This window comes from Spermophilus citellus (assembly GCF_964194105.1).
Source record: "Spermophilus citellus genome assembly, chromosome: 5".
Lineage (NCBI taxonomy): Eukaryota > Metazoa > Chordata > Mammalia > Rodentia > Sciuridae > Spermophilus > Spermophilus citellus.
Window position 1 is genome coordinate 67,182,103 of NC_138186.1, and position 19,141 is coordinate 67,201,243.

Genomic DNA, 19,141 nt, shown 5'->3' on the forward strand with positions numbered 1-19,141 from the left:
AAAATTCTCTCTCTCTCTCCTCTCTCACTCTCTCTTTAAAAAAAAATAAAAATAAAAAAATAAAAGTTTCTACGCAAAGTGACTCTGGTTGTATCAAAAAGAAGAAGTACTTCTGAGCACAGCTCAGTTTAAGGGACACTTGCAGAAAAGGGAGACAAACCTCGTGGTGTCTCTTGTACCACCCTGTCCAGAGTGAGAGCCTTTAAGTTTTGACAGAAGAGATAAGTGGACTCAAAATCCAAATGGGCTGGTTCAATGCATGCTGTGGATTATTGAGTATGACAGCTGCTCAAACCAGATGACTCAGCCAGTGAGAGGAGTATTCTTCCACCTGTGCACAGACCTGGATGCTGTGCCTGTATCATAGACACAGGTAAACCATACAGGGCATGGCAGTAATGTTGTGATACCTCTTAATGACAGGAAATTCCTATGATGCATGTGACTTTGATGGTATATTAGCACAGACTCCAACTCTAGAACTCAGTTCCTATGCAGTATATTTTGTTGCCACTAGACCACACAGCCCAACCAGCTTCTTCACACACATGCTAGTACTACCACTGGCATCCTGTGCAGACACAACCAACCTGTGTTATAGAAAGATCCAGTCCATTCTGCCTCAGTTTTAGGAAATACAGAGATTGGTGGAGGCAGACCCAGGGCTCTACCATCCATATCCTTGAAGAGATATTTTCTTGGACTTTCACAATCTGATTCAGGGCAGGTCACTCTTTCCAAATCTCTCCTATGAATAAAGACAAAAAGCAGCTCTCATTTCATGATAGGCAGCAAGAAGAAAACATTGGGTAGTGCTAAGCTCATATATAATAAGTTCAACAGAATTGTATCATTAATAATATGTTAAGTAGATATATGAAATAAAACTCCATAGGAAATAAGTTATTTCCCAGTTACATGGTCAAGAAGAAAGACAATTTTATTAATAAAATATTATGGACATCTGGTTATGTAATATTTACATGAATTATTGAATTTCTAAGAGGCAAGGTATAATACATGCTTCCACTTCTAGTAGCTACTGAACATAATAATTTCTTCAGAGACATTCAGAGTTTTGTAATATTTTAAGATGATCTCTATAAATATAACTATATTTAAACTATATACAAACAGTAAAAATAGATAATCTCATTCAAAGATCTATTGGAAAGTACTCCTGACAGGTTGGGTAATATAATGGTGATATAACTATATATTATCCCTGCACTTCTAGTTGAGTAGTATATAAAATAAGTAATAGGTATGTACCTTATAACAGTGAATTATAGATCATTTATTTTATTTTGGCTTATCTACTATTTTAGGTGCCAGTAGTAAAAATATTAAATATTATTGTATATATACCAACAACATGTTGGTATTATTGTACAAAGAATGAAGAATCATGTAATGCTGTGGTTTGAATGATGCTGCTTCTCCAAAATTCATGTTGAAACTTAATCCCAATGCAACTGTATTGAGAAGTATGGCCTTTGGGATATGACTGAGTCATGAGGATAGGGTCTTCATGAATGGGATTAGCACCCTAATAAAAGGGCTCAACATTGAAGACAGACTCTTTGTCCTTCTGTCCACTCTATCAGGGGAGGATATCATATTCCTCCGCTCAGAAGGATGAAGCAGACAGCAGCCCTCACATGACACCAATCATTCTGGTGCCTTGATCTTGTAAGAAATAAATTTCTGGGCTTTACAAATCATCCAGTTTATGATATTTTGTTAAAGTCACACAAACTGACTACGACATCTAGCTTTACAATTATTTCAACCCATAGGTATGAGAAGTGAACAGAAGAAAATTTGGACAATAGAAGGAAACATGGTTATTCACAATGGATTGCATATCTAAGTGCTTAGGTAACTAAAATGGTTCAAGAATGAACATCAAAAAAAAGGGACTGGTGTTAGGCCAAACACATAAACTTTCCAATTAGGGTGGGGTTTTTTAGATTCTTTTCGTAAATTAACGGAGTTTCTCCAGTGTTGTGGGAAAGTACAAGTGATCCATACTCCCTGTCTAATTTTCATATTCTTGAAAAACTTTCAGATCCTGTGTCCAAGAACAGTAGTACCACGGGGTTGAAATGTGCGTATTTGTCTCGTGGTTCAGCTCAAGGATTCTGGGAAGAAGACATAATCTCCTTCTATATTCTTGTGTCTGCACAAAGTCTCTCAAGATCTTTGCCACCTCATAACAAGGATCTCTTTCTGAAGACTACTAACACTGTACTACTTCATGAAAGAGTGATGAATTAGGGCAATTTGTTTCCAGTTATTTTGAAAATATTCCCAAAAAGTCTCTCTAATTAAGACAAAACTATAAAACAGCATCAATAAATAGTTCTCCTCATCACTTCTACCTCTTTTGTCAGCCAAAGAAAGGCAGATGGTTTACTCCAAACTCAAGGGGAAGAAAATAACCTCTGCCTAGTTGGAAGAGATATTTCAAAAATCAGACAGGAAAGGACAAGAATATAAGAGGGATAAAGAACTGAGGTCATTAAATCAATGTCCTATTTCATTCTACAGCAACTTATTTCTAGATCTTTGATGATTTCATTTTTTTTCTAAAAAATAGCTGGGGATGGCTGAAGAATTGCCAAATACTTCAAAAACATGACTTATTCTCAATAATCAAAGTGGTACCTGTGGTGTAATGGAGGAAAGTAGAACTTGTTCTCATCTTTCATCCTGAGCATCCTAGTCCTTTCTGCAATTATTGGGTGCATGATTCCAGGGCTCTCTACATTTGGCAGAATACAAATGTCCAGGTCATCACTAGAGCAACTCTTTACAAAACCAGAAAAGGTGACACCTGAAAAAAAATTTAAAATATACTGTAATATTATATCATGTAAGTCATCAATCACAAATACAGATTACACAATGAAATATTCCCATAAATAATGGATATCCCAGAGTCAGTTTAAGCTATTCAGGATAGGCTCGGGAGTTTCCATAAATTTTTATATAAAATATCCATAATTTTTAACACATGGACATTGTATGCAGAAGAAAAGAGTATTCTAACACATTAAAGTCTTTAGAATAATACTTTTATCAAAGACTTGATCAAAATCCATTTATTTTACAGAAAAACCAACTGCCAGGTAAACTAAGTGAGTGGGGAGTGAGTACATTTATCCAAAAATGATCTGATATAAGAGGAACTGCACAAATTATGGTAAAACTATGATTTTAACCTTAGCTACTCATCCCTCTACTAGCAACATCACATGAGGCATAATCCCTGCATCTCAGTTTACTCTCTTATAAAACAGGATAAATAGCATCTAGCTAAAAAATTGTCAAATAATCAAGTTAAGTAATTGCTATGAAACCTCTCTAACATGTATAAACCAATTAACTGCAATAACTCACTTTCGTTATAAACCACATTGTGGCTATAAAAACAGAAGACTATAATTGGACACAAGCACTAGACTACACTATTCCTTTTGGTTGATATAATTTCAGAATGCTATTTAAAAGTCTATGCATGTATGAAACTGTTTGGATTACTTGGATAAGTCCAAAACCCTACCTTCAAGTTTCATGATTCCTGAAACTGAATAGCCATTCCTCACTTTGTGCCATGGCTCCAGAGGCCACTGGTTTGGTTCTGAGGTGAACCCAGGCCACAGGATACCAACGCGGCCTCCTCTAGGATTGGGAGGCGCTCGATCTGTTGATGTCACATTGGCTGAGTAAGGCTTCATTCTGTCCTGAATGCAGTCAAAAGAGGAGCTGGTGGCTATAATGACTGAATTCCTAAGCACAATCTGCACATTTCTGATGGATCTCTGTGGAACAGAAGACACATACACTGCTGCCAAAAGACCAATAGCGTTGTCTACCAGAGTGATATTCTCTATCTCCACGCTATTCTCCACCTGTATCATCGCACCATAGTCAAAGTTCTTGAAAGCCAGGAAGCCAGTGATACAGGTACAGTTGTCAGGTCCACTTTCCTTAAACACATGAAGGCCATGAAGGTTTGAGTGGGCCACGTTGCCAGACCAAAGCACTTGAGAGGAGCACCTGTGTCCTCGTAGGTGAAAGCCAAGTCTCTCTGATCCTGCCACAACATTGCCATGGAGGTATATGTCCATTGCACGGTTCACTTTGATTCCTGCCACCCAAATGGCAGACCACACTGACTGTGTCATCAAAACTGCAAGATTATTAGTGAGAGAGTAGGCCTGACCCTCCAAATCAATGCCATGGCCAGCTGTGCCAAACACTATATTGTCGTTTAAAATTATGCCATGACTTGCAGATGCATGAATGCCCCCGCCACAGCTCTGGTGTACCGTAGAAGATATGATCCAGGATCCTGCTGACACATTAGTGAATTCAATGGATGAATGTGATGGTGAGCCAAAATTCTGAATTTCCACATTTAGAAGTTGAAGGAAACCTACAAACAAAACACATGTCATCAGGCTTCTTCCTCATAAAATGCAAAAGGAAGGTCCACTACAGGGCATGCAGTTTTTTAAATTAAAATGTAGCAGTTTATAAACAGCACCAGTTCTATATTTCACACCATTGAGTCTCACTATCAAAATATGAATCACTAGTAATATCAAATTAATTCATAAAAAGATTCCACATGCAGTCTGAGTATCTAGAATAGGATGGGGAGAGAGGAAAGAAAATGTAGAGGAAAGAGAAAGGCTTTGGATATAGGTATAGCTGGTTTAAAGATTCTGTGCATTTGTGGAGGGCTGGGTCAAGGTCCTGGGGAACAATGAAAGGAACATGTGTTCCTGGCTTCCCACCTGAGTCAAATCTTCCTCTCTGTCTCAGTGAGTTCAAGTAAAAAGACCATAACCATTTCCACAAAGATATCATGTATTTGATATAATGACCAACTCCATAAAACACTCTAAACATTTGTTAAGAGAAGTACAAGTACAAAATTTACTTGTGTCCAACTAATGTCCAGAAATCTAAAATTAAATGTGTTACTTGATGGAAATATAACAGAAACCATAACACACTTTCAAAATAATTTAAAAGACCTTATGAAATCTTTTCTGTATTCTTATCCTAACTATACTTTATTTCCTGCTTCGTTTCTATAATAACAAGATTTTCTGCAGCTTTTATATCAGAAGAGGATAGTAAATTATTTAGTCTCCTTGAGGATTTTATTTGTACTGTTTTAAGGAGATATTGTTACCATGGGTAAAAAATTCACCCAGTACATTGATTTTAAAATATAATGAACATTAATAAGTCAGTATATATATTCCTGATGACAGGTGAATTCATATAAATTAATAATGAACTGAATTAGTAACTATAATATATAATTCTAATATAAAGCTCATTATATGCCAGGTCCTATTCTAATTCATGTATATGTCAAATCTTAATTTTTACAAATATCCTTTGAGGTCAGTATAGTCATTATCCCCATTTTGCTGATAAAGAAACAGAGGAAATAAGGTCTAACTGACAAGCTAGAACTGGGACTTGGGCATATGCTGCTATACATAATGCTGTGCTATTAACCTATGCAGCACACTAACCAGAGTGGGAGATGTGGAGGTACAAAGGGACCAACTTTGGATTGGATTCAGGTAATTGGGCTATAAATGCCAAAAACACATCATGCATTTTTTTGCTAGGTGGGGCACACCTTGGGCCCTCACTCCTTTCCTTGGCCTTTGGAATTTTGAGGCACTGACAAAGGTAAAGTAGAAAGTTATTTCTTCCATTAAAAATGAGGACACTATGCATTTAAAGTTTAAATTTCACTGTTTAAGTAATCGTATTTAAAGCTCAAATGTAGTCCAGCCTAAACCCTTCACTTCTCCCCGGCCTTTTTCACAGATGAAAAGTTAGAACCCTTGAAAACCAGCTTCTGTGAAGAAGCAAGCCCTGTGGGAAGGACACAAAGTGACAGACATATGGGTCTCCTTGTGACCAGACAACAGGATTCCAGCATCTCAGCTAATAATGCTTGAAGAGGAACTGATAGATGTTATAGAAACATTTACAATGATAAAACATCCAAAACATACTCATCAGGTGATATACCTCGCCTTGGCACTAAGGGCACCGAATGCAAGAGTAGGTCCACACACAAATAGCCCATTTTCTATTACAGATGGTAGTTCTAGTGCCTCAACCAAGGCATCATATCAGTGTTATTTTTAACTATTTTTAATGGCTTATACTTGTATGATTGTAATTCACAGTTTTAAATTGTTCAAGACCTATTACTTGCATGCAAAGTAACCAATGACTAAAAATTAATCAGTAGCAACTACTTCAAATGTCTTGAGCAATTATATGAAGAATTAAGCAACAATTTTATTTTTAAGTACTTTCCTACTTTTCCTTTTGAATCACAGTTCTGAAAAACTTTCTAACTAGATGATATTGGTTGAAAGGCGAAAAGTGATGTTGCTTGCCTTCCAATGTAAAAGTAGGAATTGTCCTGGCCTGCTTTGCAGTAGTCCTCTAACCATTCAACACCTATAGGTGGCGTCCCTGACCTACCCCTGCAGAGCCTACCTCATACAGGCTCTGGTGTGTTTATGGGTGGGATGGGGTGGGGGTGATGATATCTTAATTTTTAATATTAAAATTCATACATAGCAGTTAACATTAGAATTTATACATAGCAGTTAGCCTCATTTTGACAAAATCATGCATGCAAGTAATTTGATTTTAATCCCCATTCCCCATCCTTGCTTTCCTTCCCTCCTCGCTTCCATATTATCCTCCTACTTGACTGATACTCTTTTTGCTTCTTTATTTCTTTATTGTAAAATTGGTACTTTCTACATAAGCATAAAGGTAGAATTTCCTTTGGTACATTTATATATGTATATAACATGATTTTGTTAGTGTCTTTTTTTTTTTTCCTGCTGTGACTAAAGGACCCAACCAGCACAATTGTAGAAGAGAAGGTTTATTTGAGGGCTCACAGTTTCAGAGGTCTTAGTCCTTAGAAGGCAGCTCCATTTCTTGGGGCTAATGGTGAGGCTGAACATCTTAGCGGGAGAGTGTGGCTGAGGGAAGCAGCTCACATCATAGTGGTCCGGAAGCAGAGAGTTCTCCCCATGCCAGACACAAATTTATACCCAAAGCCATGCCCCAGTTCCCACATCCTCCAACCACTTCAGTTACCAAGCAGTTAATCCCTATCCGGTTTAAACCACTTATTGTGTTAAGACTCTTACAACCCAATCATTTCTCCTCTGAACCTTCTTGCACTATCTCACATGTAAGCTTTTGGGGACACCTCACAGATTCATTCCACATTTCCTCCACTTTCCCATCCTCCCTCCCTTTCTCTTCTTTTCTACCTTCTATTCCACTGGTCTTTTCTGTGTATTTATATCTTATTCCCACCACCATCTGACTCCTTTCCCTTGTTTTGCTTTAGCTTCCACATATGAGAAAAACATTTGACCCTTGATTTTCCAAGTCTGGCTTATTTCACTTAGCATGATGTTCTCCATTTCCATCCATTTACTGAAAAATGTCATTATTTCATTCTTCATTGTGAGATTAAAACTCCATTGTGTAAATGTGTAAATATACTATATATATATATATCAGGAATTGAACCCAGAGCATTTAAACACTGAGCCACATCCCGAGACCTTTTTATTGTTTTTATTTTGAGACAAGATCTCACCTAGTTGCTTAGGGCCTTGCTAAGTTGCTGAGGCTGGCTTTGAACTTGGTATCCTCCTGCTTCCCTTCAAGTGGCTGAGATTAGAGGTGTGTGCCACATCACCTGGCTATGCATCAAGTTTTCTTGATCCACTCATCTAATGACAGGCATCTGGGCTGATTCCATAATTTGGTTATTGTGAATTTTGATGCTACAAACATTTAAGAGACTATATCACTATAGTATACTGATTTTAGTTCTTTTGGATAAATGCCAATGAGTGAGACAGATGGATCATATGGCAGTTTCATTCCCAGTTTTTTAAGGAATCTCTATATTGCTTTCCAGACCTATTGTACTAATTTGCAGTCTCACCAACAAAGTACAAGTATACCTTTATTCCCACATTCTCATCAGCATTTATTATTATTATTATTATTATTATTTGTATTTGTGTTCTTGATAATTGCCATTCTGATTAAAGTGAGATAAAATCTGATTATAGTTTTGATTTTTATTTCCCTGATCATCAAGGTTTCTTAATGTAGAAACTGGAACAGAAATGGACGTTGGTGAAAAAACCCATGAAATAAGAAAAAATGTCTTAAGTCTGATTAATATTAATATGCCAAAGTTGATTTCTTAGTTTTCACAAATGTACCAGTGTTATGTCAGATATTAACAGTAAAGGAAACTGGGTGAAAGAATTATAAGGGTTCTTCATAATATCTTTATAACTTTGTTAAAAACCCAAAATTATTACAGAATTAAGTTCTTATTTAAGAAGGACTTAAGAGTAAGGTTTTACTCTGCCATTTACTAATTAAATGACTTTTCTTACTCTTCATTAATTTTATCTGTTCATATTTAATAAGCACCTAATACATGGCAGTCACCATACTAGGATAGCAGAAATGAAAGGCCCAACCTTACCCTCTAGGAGTTCACAAGCTTATGAAGGAGTTACACAAATAAATAGGAAATTGAATTACATACTGTTTCCTACTATAGGAAGATAACATGTCTCTCTCACAAAAATATTAGGATTAAATAAGACAAAGTTTCCACTGGGTGAAAACCAGCATGCTTCCTATAAGAATTTAATGTAGTTTCTCTTTATCTCCTTGGGGATACTTTAGAAAGCCCTAAATGAGTAAAGTAAGAGGTTTAGATAAGCCTTGATGCTAGTTCTGCTCATTCCTCATGCTCAGCTAAAACCTTTTGTTCGGTCTTCTCTCCTGTTCCAGGTCCATGCTCCAGCCTGGCCTACAGTCTCAATTAATGGAGATCCTATCTTGTCCCTTCCTATTCTCCATATTCATCAACAGCAAATGTCTCATTTCTACATGACCAGAACCCAGCCTTTGTCTCAGTCTTCTAGAGCAGGATTTCTCATCCTCCACATTATTGACATTTGACCCAGATGGGTGACTGTCTTGTGCATTGTAGGAAATTGTAGGATATACCTACTTGACGCTGGAAATGCCCAACTTGTGACAAATAAAATTGACTGGGCTGGGGTTGTGGCTCAGTGGTAGAGCGCTTGCCTCACATGTGTGAGGCACTGGGTTCAATTCTCAGCACCACATATAAATAAATTAAATAAAGGCCCATCAACAACTAAAAAAAAAAAAGTTAGATTTTTTAAATAAATAAATAAAATTGACTACAAATACTGCCAATTGCCTCCTAGGGGTCAAAAAAAAATCACCTCTGGCAAGACTTTATGGAACTAGAACTTATGGAGAGAAAACTTGTTCTATGGACCAGAAATCCTGAACCTGTGATTTAGAGTTCAAATATTGCCTTTTGCCAAATTGGTGAGACAGATGCATCAACAGAAGGTCCCATGATGAACATATTTGGAAAGTGGCTAGATCCTTTATTCCAGACTTTCTCTGAGATTTCATTATATTTGTGTAGGTAGCAACTTTCCAAAATGGAACTACAAAGATAGCCTTTCCCAAACTTTGAAAGCAACTTTGGAATGTTTAAGGAGCACAAGTTTAAGTTTAAGAAACAAGGTCCTAATCAAACAATTTTGCAGCATTCCAAAAGGGCTAAAGCTTGAATAAAAAAGAAAGATTAAGGGCTGGGGATGTGGCTCAGGTGGTAGCCTGCTCGCCTGGCATGCGTGCGGCCCGGGTTCAATCCTCAGCACCACATACCAACAAAGATGTTGTGTCCGCCGAGAACTAAGAAATAAATATTAAAAATTCTCTCTCTGTCTCTCTCTCTCTCTCCTCTCTCACTCTCTCTAAAAAAAAAAAAAGATTAAATTGATCCTTAAAGCAATGGAGAATATGGAAATCATTTTTATTTAAATTTAAGCCATTAATTTATAGCATGAGTTGATGTCTGCCATCAGATATAGCATGCTACTGGGAACAAGTAATAGAAATTCAGGAAAGAGATAAAATTCAAATGGTCATTAAATCATCTATAATTTCAAAGCAGAGGAAATTTCACATCTGCTGAAGATTTTTTTTGAGGTAAAAATGTGCATATGTGCTGATCTCTGGTATATTATTTTAACATCACACTGATAATTAAGCACAGATTAGGACTGAAAATTCATAGCTTTTTAGAGGACAAAGGAACATCTAATTTGAACATTCTGTATTATAAGTGAAAATTCTCACAGTTAGAATTTCTGAGTGTCCCAGATAAATAGGTCCCAAGTGGTAATGGTTAGTAACTTAAATTTTCATTTACCTGAAAATTCTTCCCTGCTAGACTTCCTGAAGGACCCCACAAGTAGTCTCCCCTTACACAATGTGTCAGACTGAATTCGTATATTTCGGGTCAACAGTCCAACCTCAGCAGCCAAATGGATGTGTTGGCCATCTTCCATGACGTGGAAACTTCCTGGGGCAAAAGGAGTTGGGAAGAAAAAAAAAACATTTAAAAACCTATTTTGGAAATGGCTAGCTGGGGACCCAGTGCATCTCACAAATGAAAACACTTCTTTCCCCTCGGAAGTCCTACCAACATTAAGGTCTACTTTTCCTCGGGCATTCTTCACAAATGTCAGCTGAGAAATGAAAAATCTGTTCACTTGTCTCTCTTTGGGATCACAGTAAGTGTTTGAGTGAGAATTCATCTCTTCTCAATAACTGTGGGGACCAGAACAGGCCACTGGTACAGAGAAATCAAGGCAGACCTGTCCAATTAGCAGGTTCCCAGCCCCCTTTCTTAAATCGCCATTGTGAGATGCTGTATATCATCCACCAACTTCTTCCAGGAGAGTAAGGAATCCCAGATCAGCCCAGGCAGTGACAGAGCACAAGCTGCAAGGTATTAGAGTAAAGCAAAAAGAGAAGCAGCACCCTCTCACGGAAAGTCTCAGGCTCTCCACTTCTTGAACAAGCTCCCACAGCATGAGATGGAGGGATGGAAGGACCTACTGGCCGGTCTCATGGCCTCCCTTGCCATTTTACTTTGGTTTTTATGAGCAAAGATTGCTGATGATTTCTCTTTACTTTGCTACATTTTTTTTTTTTTGAAAAAGAAATCAATCCAGGCATGGTAGCACAGGCTGCTCAGGAGGCTGAGGCTCAAGGATCACTTGAGCCTAGAAGTGTGAGACCAATCTGGGCACCATAGTGAGACCCGCATCTCAACAAAAACAGACAGAGAGAAAGAGAAAGGGGGGGGGGGGCGGAATTAATCCTTGAAATTATGACTTAGAAGTAGTTTCAGACAGTGTTGGTGGAAACATATAATTCCCTCTTACATATATAATACAAAAAATTATCTAACCCCTGTATTTTCATGTTTTGTCACTAATTAGCTATATCTCATGAGGTGGATTTATTTAATAGAACAGGAAGATTATGCTTATTTATTATTTATATAGAGTACATTTGTACTATGTATAGAATATAAAAATATTAAGTATTTTTACAAAAAGATATAGTAAGTTTTTCTCCTTTTTTCAGTCTTAGTAGGAGCAGCAGTCAATATATTATATGCATTTGGTGTCAGGAAGGATACATTTCTAAGTATGGAAAATGAAGTCATTGTTGACAATAACTAGCATATTCTATGGGATTACAAATTCAATGTGCCAGGAAATTAACTGGAAAGTTAGTGTCTATGACTTTTATTCTGGCATAGCCATAAAACTGCTCAGTGAGCTTGAACAAGATTCTCAAAGCTTCTACTCTTAGACTTGTCATTATGAATTAAAAAAAAAAAACTCCCTTACATCTAAGTATTCTTTAACAACTAGGCAATAGAATTAACAAAGAAATAAAGACAAAGTCTTCTGGGGTAAGTCCAGGGCAGCAATAAAGGCATATCCTTCCCCCTGAATGGCAATCAGATGAAAGATCCATAGGCAGGTGTCTGAACACCTGACACATTCACTTCCTTCAACCAACAATCCAGAGGTTTACCAGTGTGCTGGTATTTGAGGCGTTCATGGATCCTGACATGATGACCCTTGACTTCTTTCACAGTGAGGACCTCTGCTTCATGAGGCTCATAAGAAGTGGAGCTAAGGACCAATTTGTCATAGGGTTGCCAGTCCACTGCATCTTCTACTATAATTCTGTAATGGCATAAAGATGGTGTCAAATAAGAGTAGTGCAAAAGAGACCAGCTAATTCCACACAGAGCAAAGAAAATCCCAGAAAATGACAAATCCTTCAGGAAAACTGAGAAGGAAACAAGAAGACAAGGGGAAAAAGGCATTTGTGAACATTTTAATCCTAATGGAGTCCAGTTTCTGATTTGTTTATGTTTACATTACAGGGATTCAAAGATATTCCATAGCCATGAAGTTCAAGGCAAAAGAATAAAAAACAGTACACGTTACAGAGCACAGTGTGTGCATCTTCATGTGGTCTTCTATAATAGCAATCTTCCTTATTGATTGGGAAATAGAATGAGTGATAAAGGTATCCCCAAAGTAAATCTTTCCTCAACTTTTCTGAAAAACTGTATTGCATTTTTGGACATTAAGCCTTAAGCTTCATGGTCAGACAGATACAAGTGTGAGTCTTAAAGGTGCCAGTTTCTACTGCATGACACTAATCAGTCTGTCAGACTGCCAAGCTTTTCCTGGTGAATATGGCTGCTTTATTCTCCATTCACAGTCTTTACCAATTCCAACAGTGTAAATTTGTTTTAATGTCCTTCATTTTTAGCTAATGCCCAAATCTTAGTAAGTTTTGCCCCCGGATGCTTTCCTATCAATGAATGCTCATCCAGGCACAGGGTACACATGCAAGCCATTCAATCATGCAAAATATACTGAGAGAACCACTGCTCTATAGACACTATAGAGGTCCTACAGACACAACAGCAAAGAAAATATATATCATGTGTATTTAATAGCTTAGAGATTTTTCTACTTTAGGGGTGGAGGATTAGCTGACCATTTATGTGCCAATAACATAAGTATCTTATGAACCAAAGATTGTAATTAATTCAAACCTGTGCACCTTAAGTTAGAAAAAAAAAGAGATATAAAATGGGAATACTGCAAATCCATGCAATTTTAATGAAAGAAATCAGAGTATTACTTCTGTTCCTGATTTTCTATGATTTCTAAGGAAACTCAGTAACAGAATACTAAAATGAATGCTAGCTTTAAAAAGCAAAGAAACCATGATTCAAAGATATAGCAAAACTCAAATTAGGTAACTGAATGGAGTCAGAGAATGAGTTGGTACAAAGGGGAACGTGATCACGCCCAAAGTTCTTTACACTAAATAAAATTACTTCACCTAATTCTTAGTTCTTCACTTGTTAAATTGTAAGGAAAAAAAAACCCACACTACTCCCACATTTCATAATATATCATGGTAATCATGAAATAATAAAAATTTGGTAAATACACTAGAGACTATGTAGTCATTTTAAAAATACATTACTATAGGAGTGTACAAAATGACAAAGAATTTTGCTCATGAGGCATTGATTTAAAAAGCAGGATATAAAACAACATGCCCCATTTAAAAATAAACAAACAAAAAAAACATAATACATGCATACCAAATAGAAGATAGGAAAAATACATGTTAAAATATTAGCCAACCTATGAGCAATGAATTTATTCATGATTTTTACTTTAATTTAAATTTTCTAACTTAGCAGGAAGTACATTACAGTAAGAAAAAATACTTAAAATCACACCAAATTCAATTAGTAACAAAAAAATCAGTCTTTTCTCCCATAATCTGTATTAGGTAATCTTTTTATTATTTGTGTTGCTGAATAAAGCTCTTCAGGAAACAGATCACCATAATGATCTAAAAATGTCCTTATAATTGAGATTAAATGGAACATAGGGAGTTTTGAGAGCAGTGTATGAGGTGTTACACATCATTATGCATATATCAAAATTCATAGAACATAAAATTCCAAGTGAACTCCTATATAAGCTTGAAAAAAAATACTCAGTCACTAACTCTTTTATATAAGTCCTCTACTCCACTAAGAGGAGCTTACTTTCCCCTTTAGTTCACTCATCCTAAAATTCTACTTTGTTTCAAGAAGTCTTCCCTGGGAGTCTGAATGCTCAGCCTTTTTGATTTTGTACCATCAAAAAGTTCACATAATACTAGCGCCTTGTTCTCATTTCTTCTGTGTCTGACTATCTAACTTTAGTATTTTAGTTACTTCTTATGAAAAGATGACTATCTAGATGTGCACATCCCATAGCATCTAATAATGCACTAGGGAAAGAGTACATGGAATTATTAAAACTATTAGTCCAAACTTTACATTAAAAACATGAATGAGCTTAATCTGACCTTTTCCATGAAGATTTCAAAACCTTATAAGTTCATGGAAAATAAATTTGTCCTCTATACTACCTGGAGATTTGAAATTCTATATGTCATAAGAACAACACAAAGGTGTTAAAAGCACATAGTCCCTTCCATTTCTATGTGTCTATATATTAACAATGCTACTTCAGGGAGAACTGTGGTCCCAGTATCAGTTTTCCTTCAATTTCAACAGCCACTGTTACTATTCCCAGTCTTCCACCATTTTGATTATCCTTCAGTCATTTCAAGAAATCCTAACTTGATAACTATAAATTTTTTAAAAATGCAGCTATATTTTATGCTTCTGATTAATTCTAGTAAGAGTCCTGAAGCTATAGGGAAGAGGAGAAACTTGTCTGTTCTGAGCAAAACATACTTGAAACAATAAACAAACAAAGATCAAAAGACCTGTTTGAAAAATAATTGGATCTAAATGGGAACCATATGAAAAGAGAGAGGAAACTATGAATAATCACTTAGGAAGTCTCCTGAAAGATAACTTTTTAGAAATATCAACAAAATATCAGCAGTTTCCTTTATTTTGGCATTAATATTTAACCTAGTTCTGGGAAAATATAATGCCTATTAATCAAAAATATAATACTTATTTAGTTACAGAGAACAAAAAGTATATGCAAATTTGATTTAAAAGTTCTTGCAACCATGTATAAAACATTCATAAATAAACACCTACAAGTTAAATTTTAAACTAAACTTTGGGAGATCTTAATGATAATAGCTGCATTTGACCCCAGGCTCAGAGTATAGCGATCCAAAAATATTCCCCCCCAAGAAATAGCAATGGCCACTGACTTCTGAGCTCTATTAACACTGAATCTTTTTATTTTCTAACTCCAGCTTAATTTTTTTGTCAGTAACATTGAAATATAATGAGGAATCTAAAACTGCATTAGACTATGCTGAGTATTAAAGAAATAGAGTCCTATAATGATGTTAAAAAGAACTCAACAACAATAATAGCTATAGTGGATATCAATTATTTGTCTACCTGACCTCCTTCTTCCCTCATTCCAGGAAATCCATCACACCTCTTCTGAGAACTGCTCCTTTCAGCCACCCTATTACTTAAGTGGCTCTAGTGAGAGCTATAGATTAAAGTCACATAAAGCTCTCACCAGGGCTAGGAATGTTTGCTAAAATCTCTCCCCTGAACTCTTGAATGAAAGTGAGGGAAGAGTAATGTCTTCTCTGGTAGTATAGCTGAAAAAAACCCCAACAGCTCTGAGTTTGCTTGCAGCCTACAAAAGTGGGAACACTACTATTCAGTAGGAAAACTGTGGCTGAAATAGAAAAATACAAAAATGGAGAAGGGGGTAGTGAAGGTAGTAGAATCCCCCAAGTGGATTAAGAAGAGTTAGTTTTACTTTAACCTCCACCTAAAATAACCCTCATTTCTACACTAGCTACCCTGTCTCGGGGCTACTTTGTACCAGAAACTGGGCTAAAAATTTCACATACACTAATTCACTTAATCCTTACAATTATTATATAAGCTAGGTATTATTGCTCTCATAATTACAGAAAAAGAAACTGGTTAGAGGGACAAATGCCTAACATTAAATATATAATTCACTGCACAATTAGAATTATTTTACTTTGCTTGACTGCAAAGTTCAAACCATTTGTTATTGTCAAATACTATTTCTAATTTACTTTCCAAACTCAAAGGCGAGAATTTCTCCAGCATGGAGAGAGTAGGTCATTTAAGTAGAGACAGAGTAGTTTACTGAGCTAGAGGGAATCATCTTGTTTTGAAGGTTACACATGTGACCCAGATTTGCTAATAAGTGAATAAAGCTACTAAGTCTATATCATTTGTTGTTGTTATTGTTGTTGTTGTTTTCTTTTTGAGAGTAAGAATTCCACAGAGTTAGCCAGGCTGGCTTCAAACTTGGGATCCTACTGCCTCAGCCTCTTGAGTAGCTGGAATATACAGGCATATACCACTGCACCAGGTCTGACTCTATATTCTAATAATTGAACTGGCTTGTTATAATAAAGTTTGAGTAATAAGCAAAATAAGTTGTGATCACTTTTTAAATTCAATTCCAGAAAAGATATTCTTATTTATCAGATAATATGCTATTTAGCCAAGAACCTCAATAAGTTTTGATTTCCATAAAAGATTTTTACATAATTTCAATGTAACAGGCATATATTGGACACTTCCATTATGTTCTGCTTTGTACCAGATATTAAGTGATATACCAAATCAATAAAAATGTATTTTCCTCTCCTGTAGAAGTCACTTGGAGGAACAGGACATAGGTACCTTAAGCAGCTTACTGACACAGGTTAGGAAGCATATTGTTATTAAAATTAGAAATCATAAAGTCAAAACCACATGTTATAATGGTTTGGATGGTAAGGAAATGTGTGCCAGAGGGAAGACTGATAACTCTGTGAAGAATGTGATGGAATCTTTAAAGATAAGCAAAACTTGTACAGATAAAGAAGAGATGGGAGGGCACTGCATCTGATACCTTTATTATATTTACTAAGTATTTAGAGAGTCCCAATAGTAAAATTGTTATAGAAAGCCACACGTGTAGTGCTTAAGTGATAAATGTAGCAGTGAGAAGAGGAAAAAAAATATTCTAAACACAATGCATCCAAAGAATATGTCACTAATTTGATACAGGAGCTTGTGGAAGAGATGCTATTAATATGATGCTCAATTAAGGGCAAGGTCAGGGGAAAGGATGAGGTATCGAACAACTTAATTTGCTCTTCAGCTCAGAGTTATTTCCTTGTAAATAACAGACTAAATTCATAAATCACTGGAGACACCTCACCCCTGTTAGAATGGTTATTATACCAAAGATGGAAGATAACAAGTGCAATGGGGGGGAGACACAAAGAAAAGGGAACCTTGCACACTGTTGATGGGAATGTGAATAAGTGCAGCCATTGTGGAAAACGGTAAGGAGGTTCCTTAACAAATTAAAAGTAGAACTTCCACATGACCCAGCACACTGCTTCTGAGTATGTATCCAAACGAAATGGAATCAGTATACCCATGAGACATCTGCACTGTCAAGTTCATAGCAGCTTATTCAAAACAGTCAAGAAATGCAAATAGCCTAAGTGTTCACAAATCGATAATGAATTTAAAAAATGTGGTACACATACCCAAAGGAGTACTAATCAGTCTTAAATATAAAGGAAACTCCATCATTTTCAACAACATGGATTAAACTGGATGACATTATGTAAGTGAGATTAGACAAGTACAGAATGACAAATGCCTCCTGACCCCACTTATTGTGTGGAATCTGGATGATGAAATCATGGATGCAAAGAATAGAAGGGTGATTACCAGGGGCTGGTAGTTGGAGTACTTGGGTGATGCTTGTCAAAAGAGATAGATTTCAGTTAGAGGGGAAAAATAAGTTCAAAAGATTTATTGTGTATCATGATGATTACAGTTATTAGCAATATATCACATTCTTAAAAATTGCTAGGAAAGTATATTGTAACCGTTTACAACAAAAAAGTAAGTATATGAGGTACATATGTATGTGTTAATTAACTCAATTTAGCTATTCCACAATGTGCACATATTTCCAAATGATTTCACACATGATAAATACATGTCATTTTAAACTTATTGGTTAATAAATTTAAATAAAAATAAATGAGTATATCACTTAAGAAACAAAGCACTATAGGACAAAAATACTGGATAATGCCTTATCCATTTTCTTTCTCTAAAGGTAAATGTGATAGAGGAAACACTTCAACAAACAGGCACAGGCAATAACTTCCCAAATAGGACATCTATAGTTCAAGAACTAATAGCAAGAATCCATGAATAGGGTAGCATAAATTTTAAAACTTCTGTACAGCAAAGTAAATGAAAATGTGAAAGGACAGCCTACGAAAAAGGAGAACATCTTTGCCAGCTACTCTTGTGACAGAGGATTAAGATCCAGAAATCAAAAAAGGTTCACACATGCACACACACACGCACACACACACCATTCGACAAATTGGCAAATGAACTAACATTCTCAAAAGAATTTCAAATGGCCAACAATTATATGAAAAAAAATGTTCAACATCATTCACTGTCAGGGAAATACAAATTAATATGACAATGAGATTCCATCTCTTGTCAGAATGGCAACTATCAAGAATACAAATAATAATAAAGGTTGGTGAGGATATGAGGGGAAAAGAAACTCTTATATAGTGTTGGTTGGAATGTAAATTAGTATAGTCTTTATGGAAATCAGTACAGAGATTCCTCAAAAAAACTAAAAACAGAACGACCATATGATCTGGCTATGCCACTCTTTGATACTTATACAAAAGAATTAAAGTCAGCATACTTTAGAAATACATGCACAGCCATATTTATCAAAGCACTATTTACAATAGTCAAGTTTTGGAATCAGCCTAGGTGTCCATCAACAAAAGAATGGGTAAAGAAAATGTGGTATCAATACACATTGGAACTTTATTCATCCATGAAGAATAAAATCATGTTACTAGAAGGAAAATAGATGAAAATAGAAGGCAGAGTATTAAGCAAAATAAACCAGACTTAGAAAGAAAGATAAGACCTATATTTTGTCTTATATGTGGAAGCTATTGGGAGAAAAGGGGCAGTGGGAAACAATATCATGAAAACTGAAGGGAGACCCATAGGGAAAAAGAAAGGAACCGG

At 35.9% G+C, this 19,141-nt stretch overlaps 1 protein-coding gene across 1 annotated transcript in view; it reads right to left on the reverse strand.

The window, feature by feature from the left end:
• The window catches only part of PKHD1 (PKHD1 ciliary IPT domain containing fibrocystin/polyductin), a gene marked incomplete at its 5' end in the record, with an annotated part of 435,617 nt that overhangs the window by 116,554 nt on the left and 299,922 nt on the right, over window positions 1-19,141 (reverse strand). Inside the window, 5 exons of the mRNA XM_081295270.1 lie at window positions 591-748; window positions 2,671-2,839; window positions 3,569-4,444; window positions 10,382-10,534; window positions 12,067-12,221. Of these exons, the coding sequence (XP_081151396.1) occupies window positions 591-748; window positions 2,671-2,839; window positions 3,569-4,444; window positions 10,382-10,534; window positions 12,067-12,221 (1,511 nt within the window). The remainder of the gene's footprint in view (window positions 1-590; window positions 749-2,670; window positions 2,840-3,568; window positions 4,445-10,381; window positions 10,535-12,066; window positions 12,222-19,141) is intronic.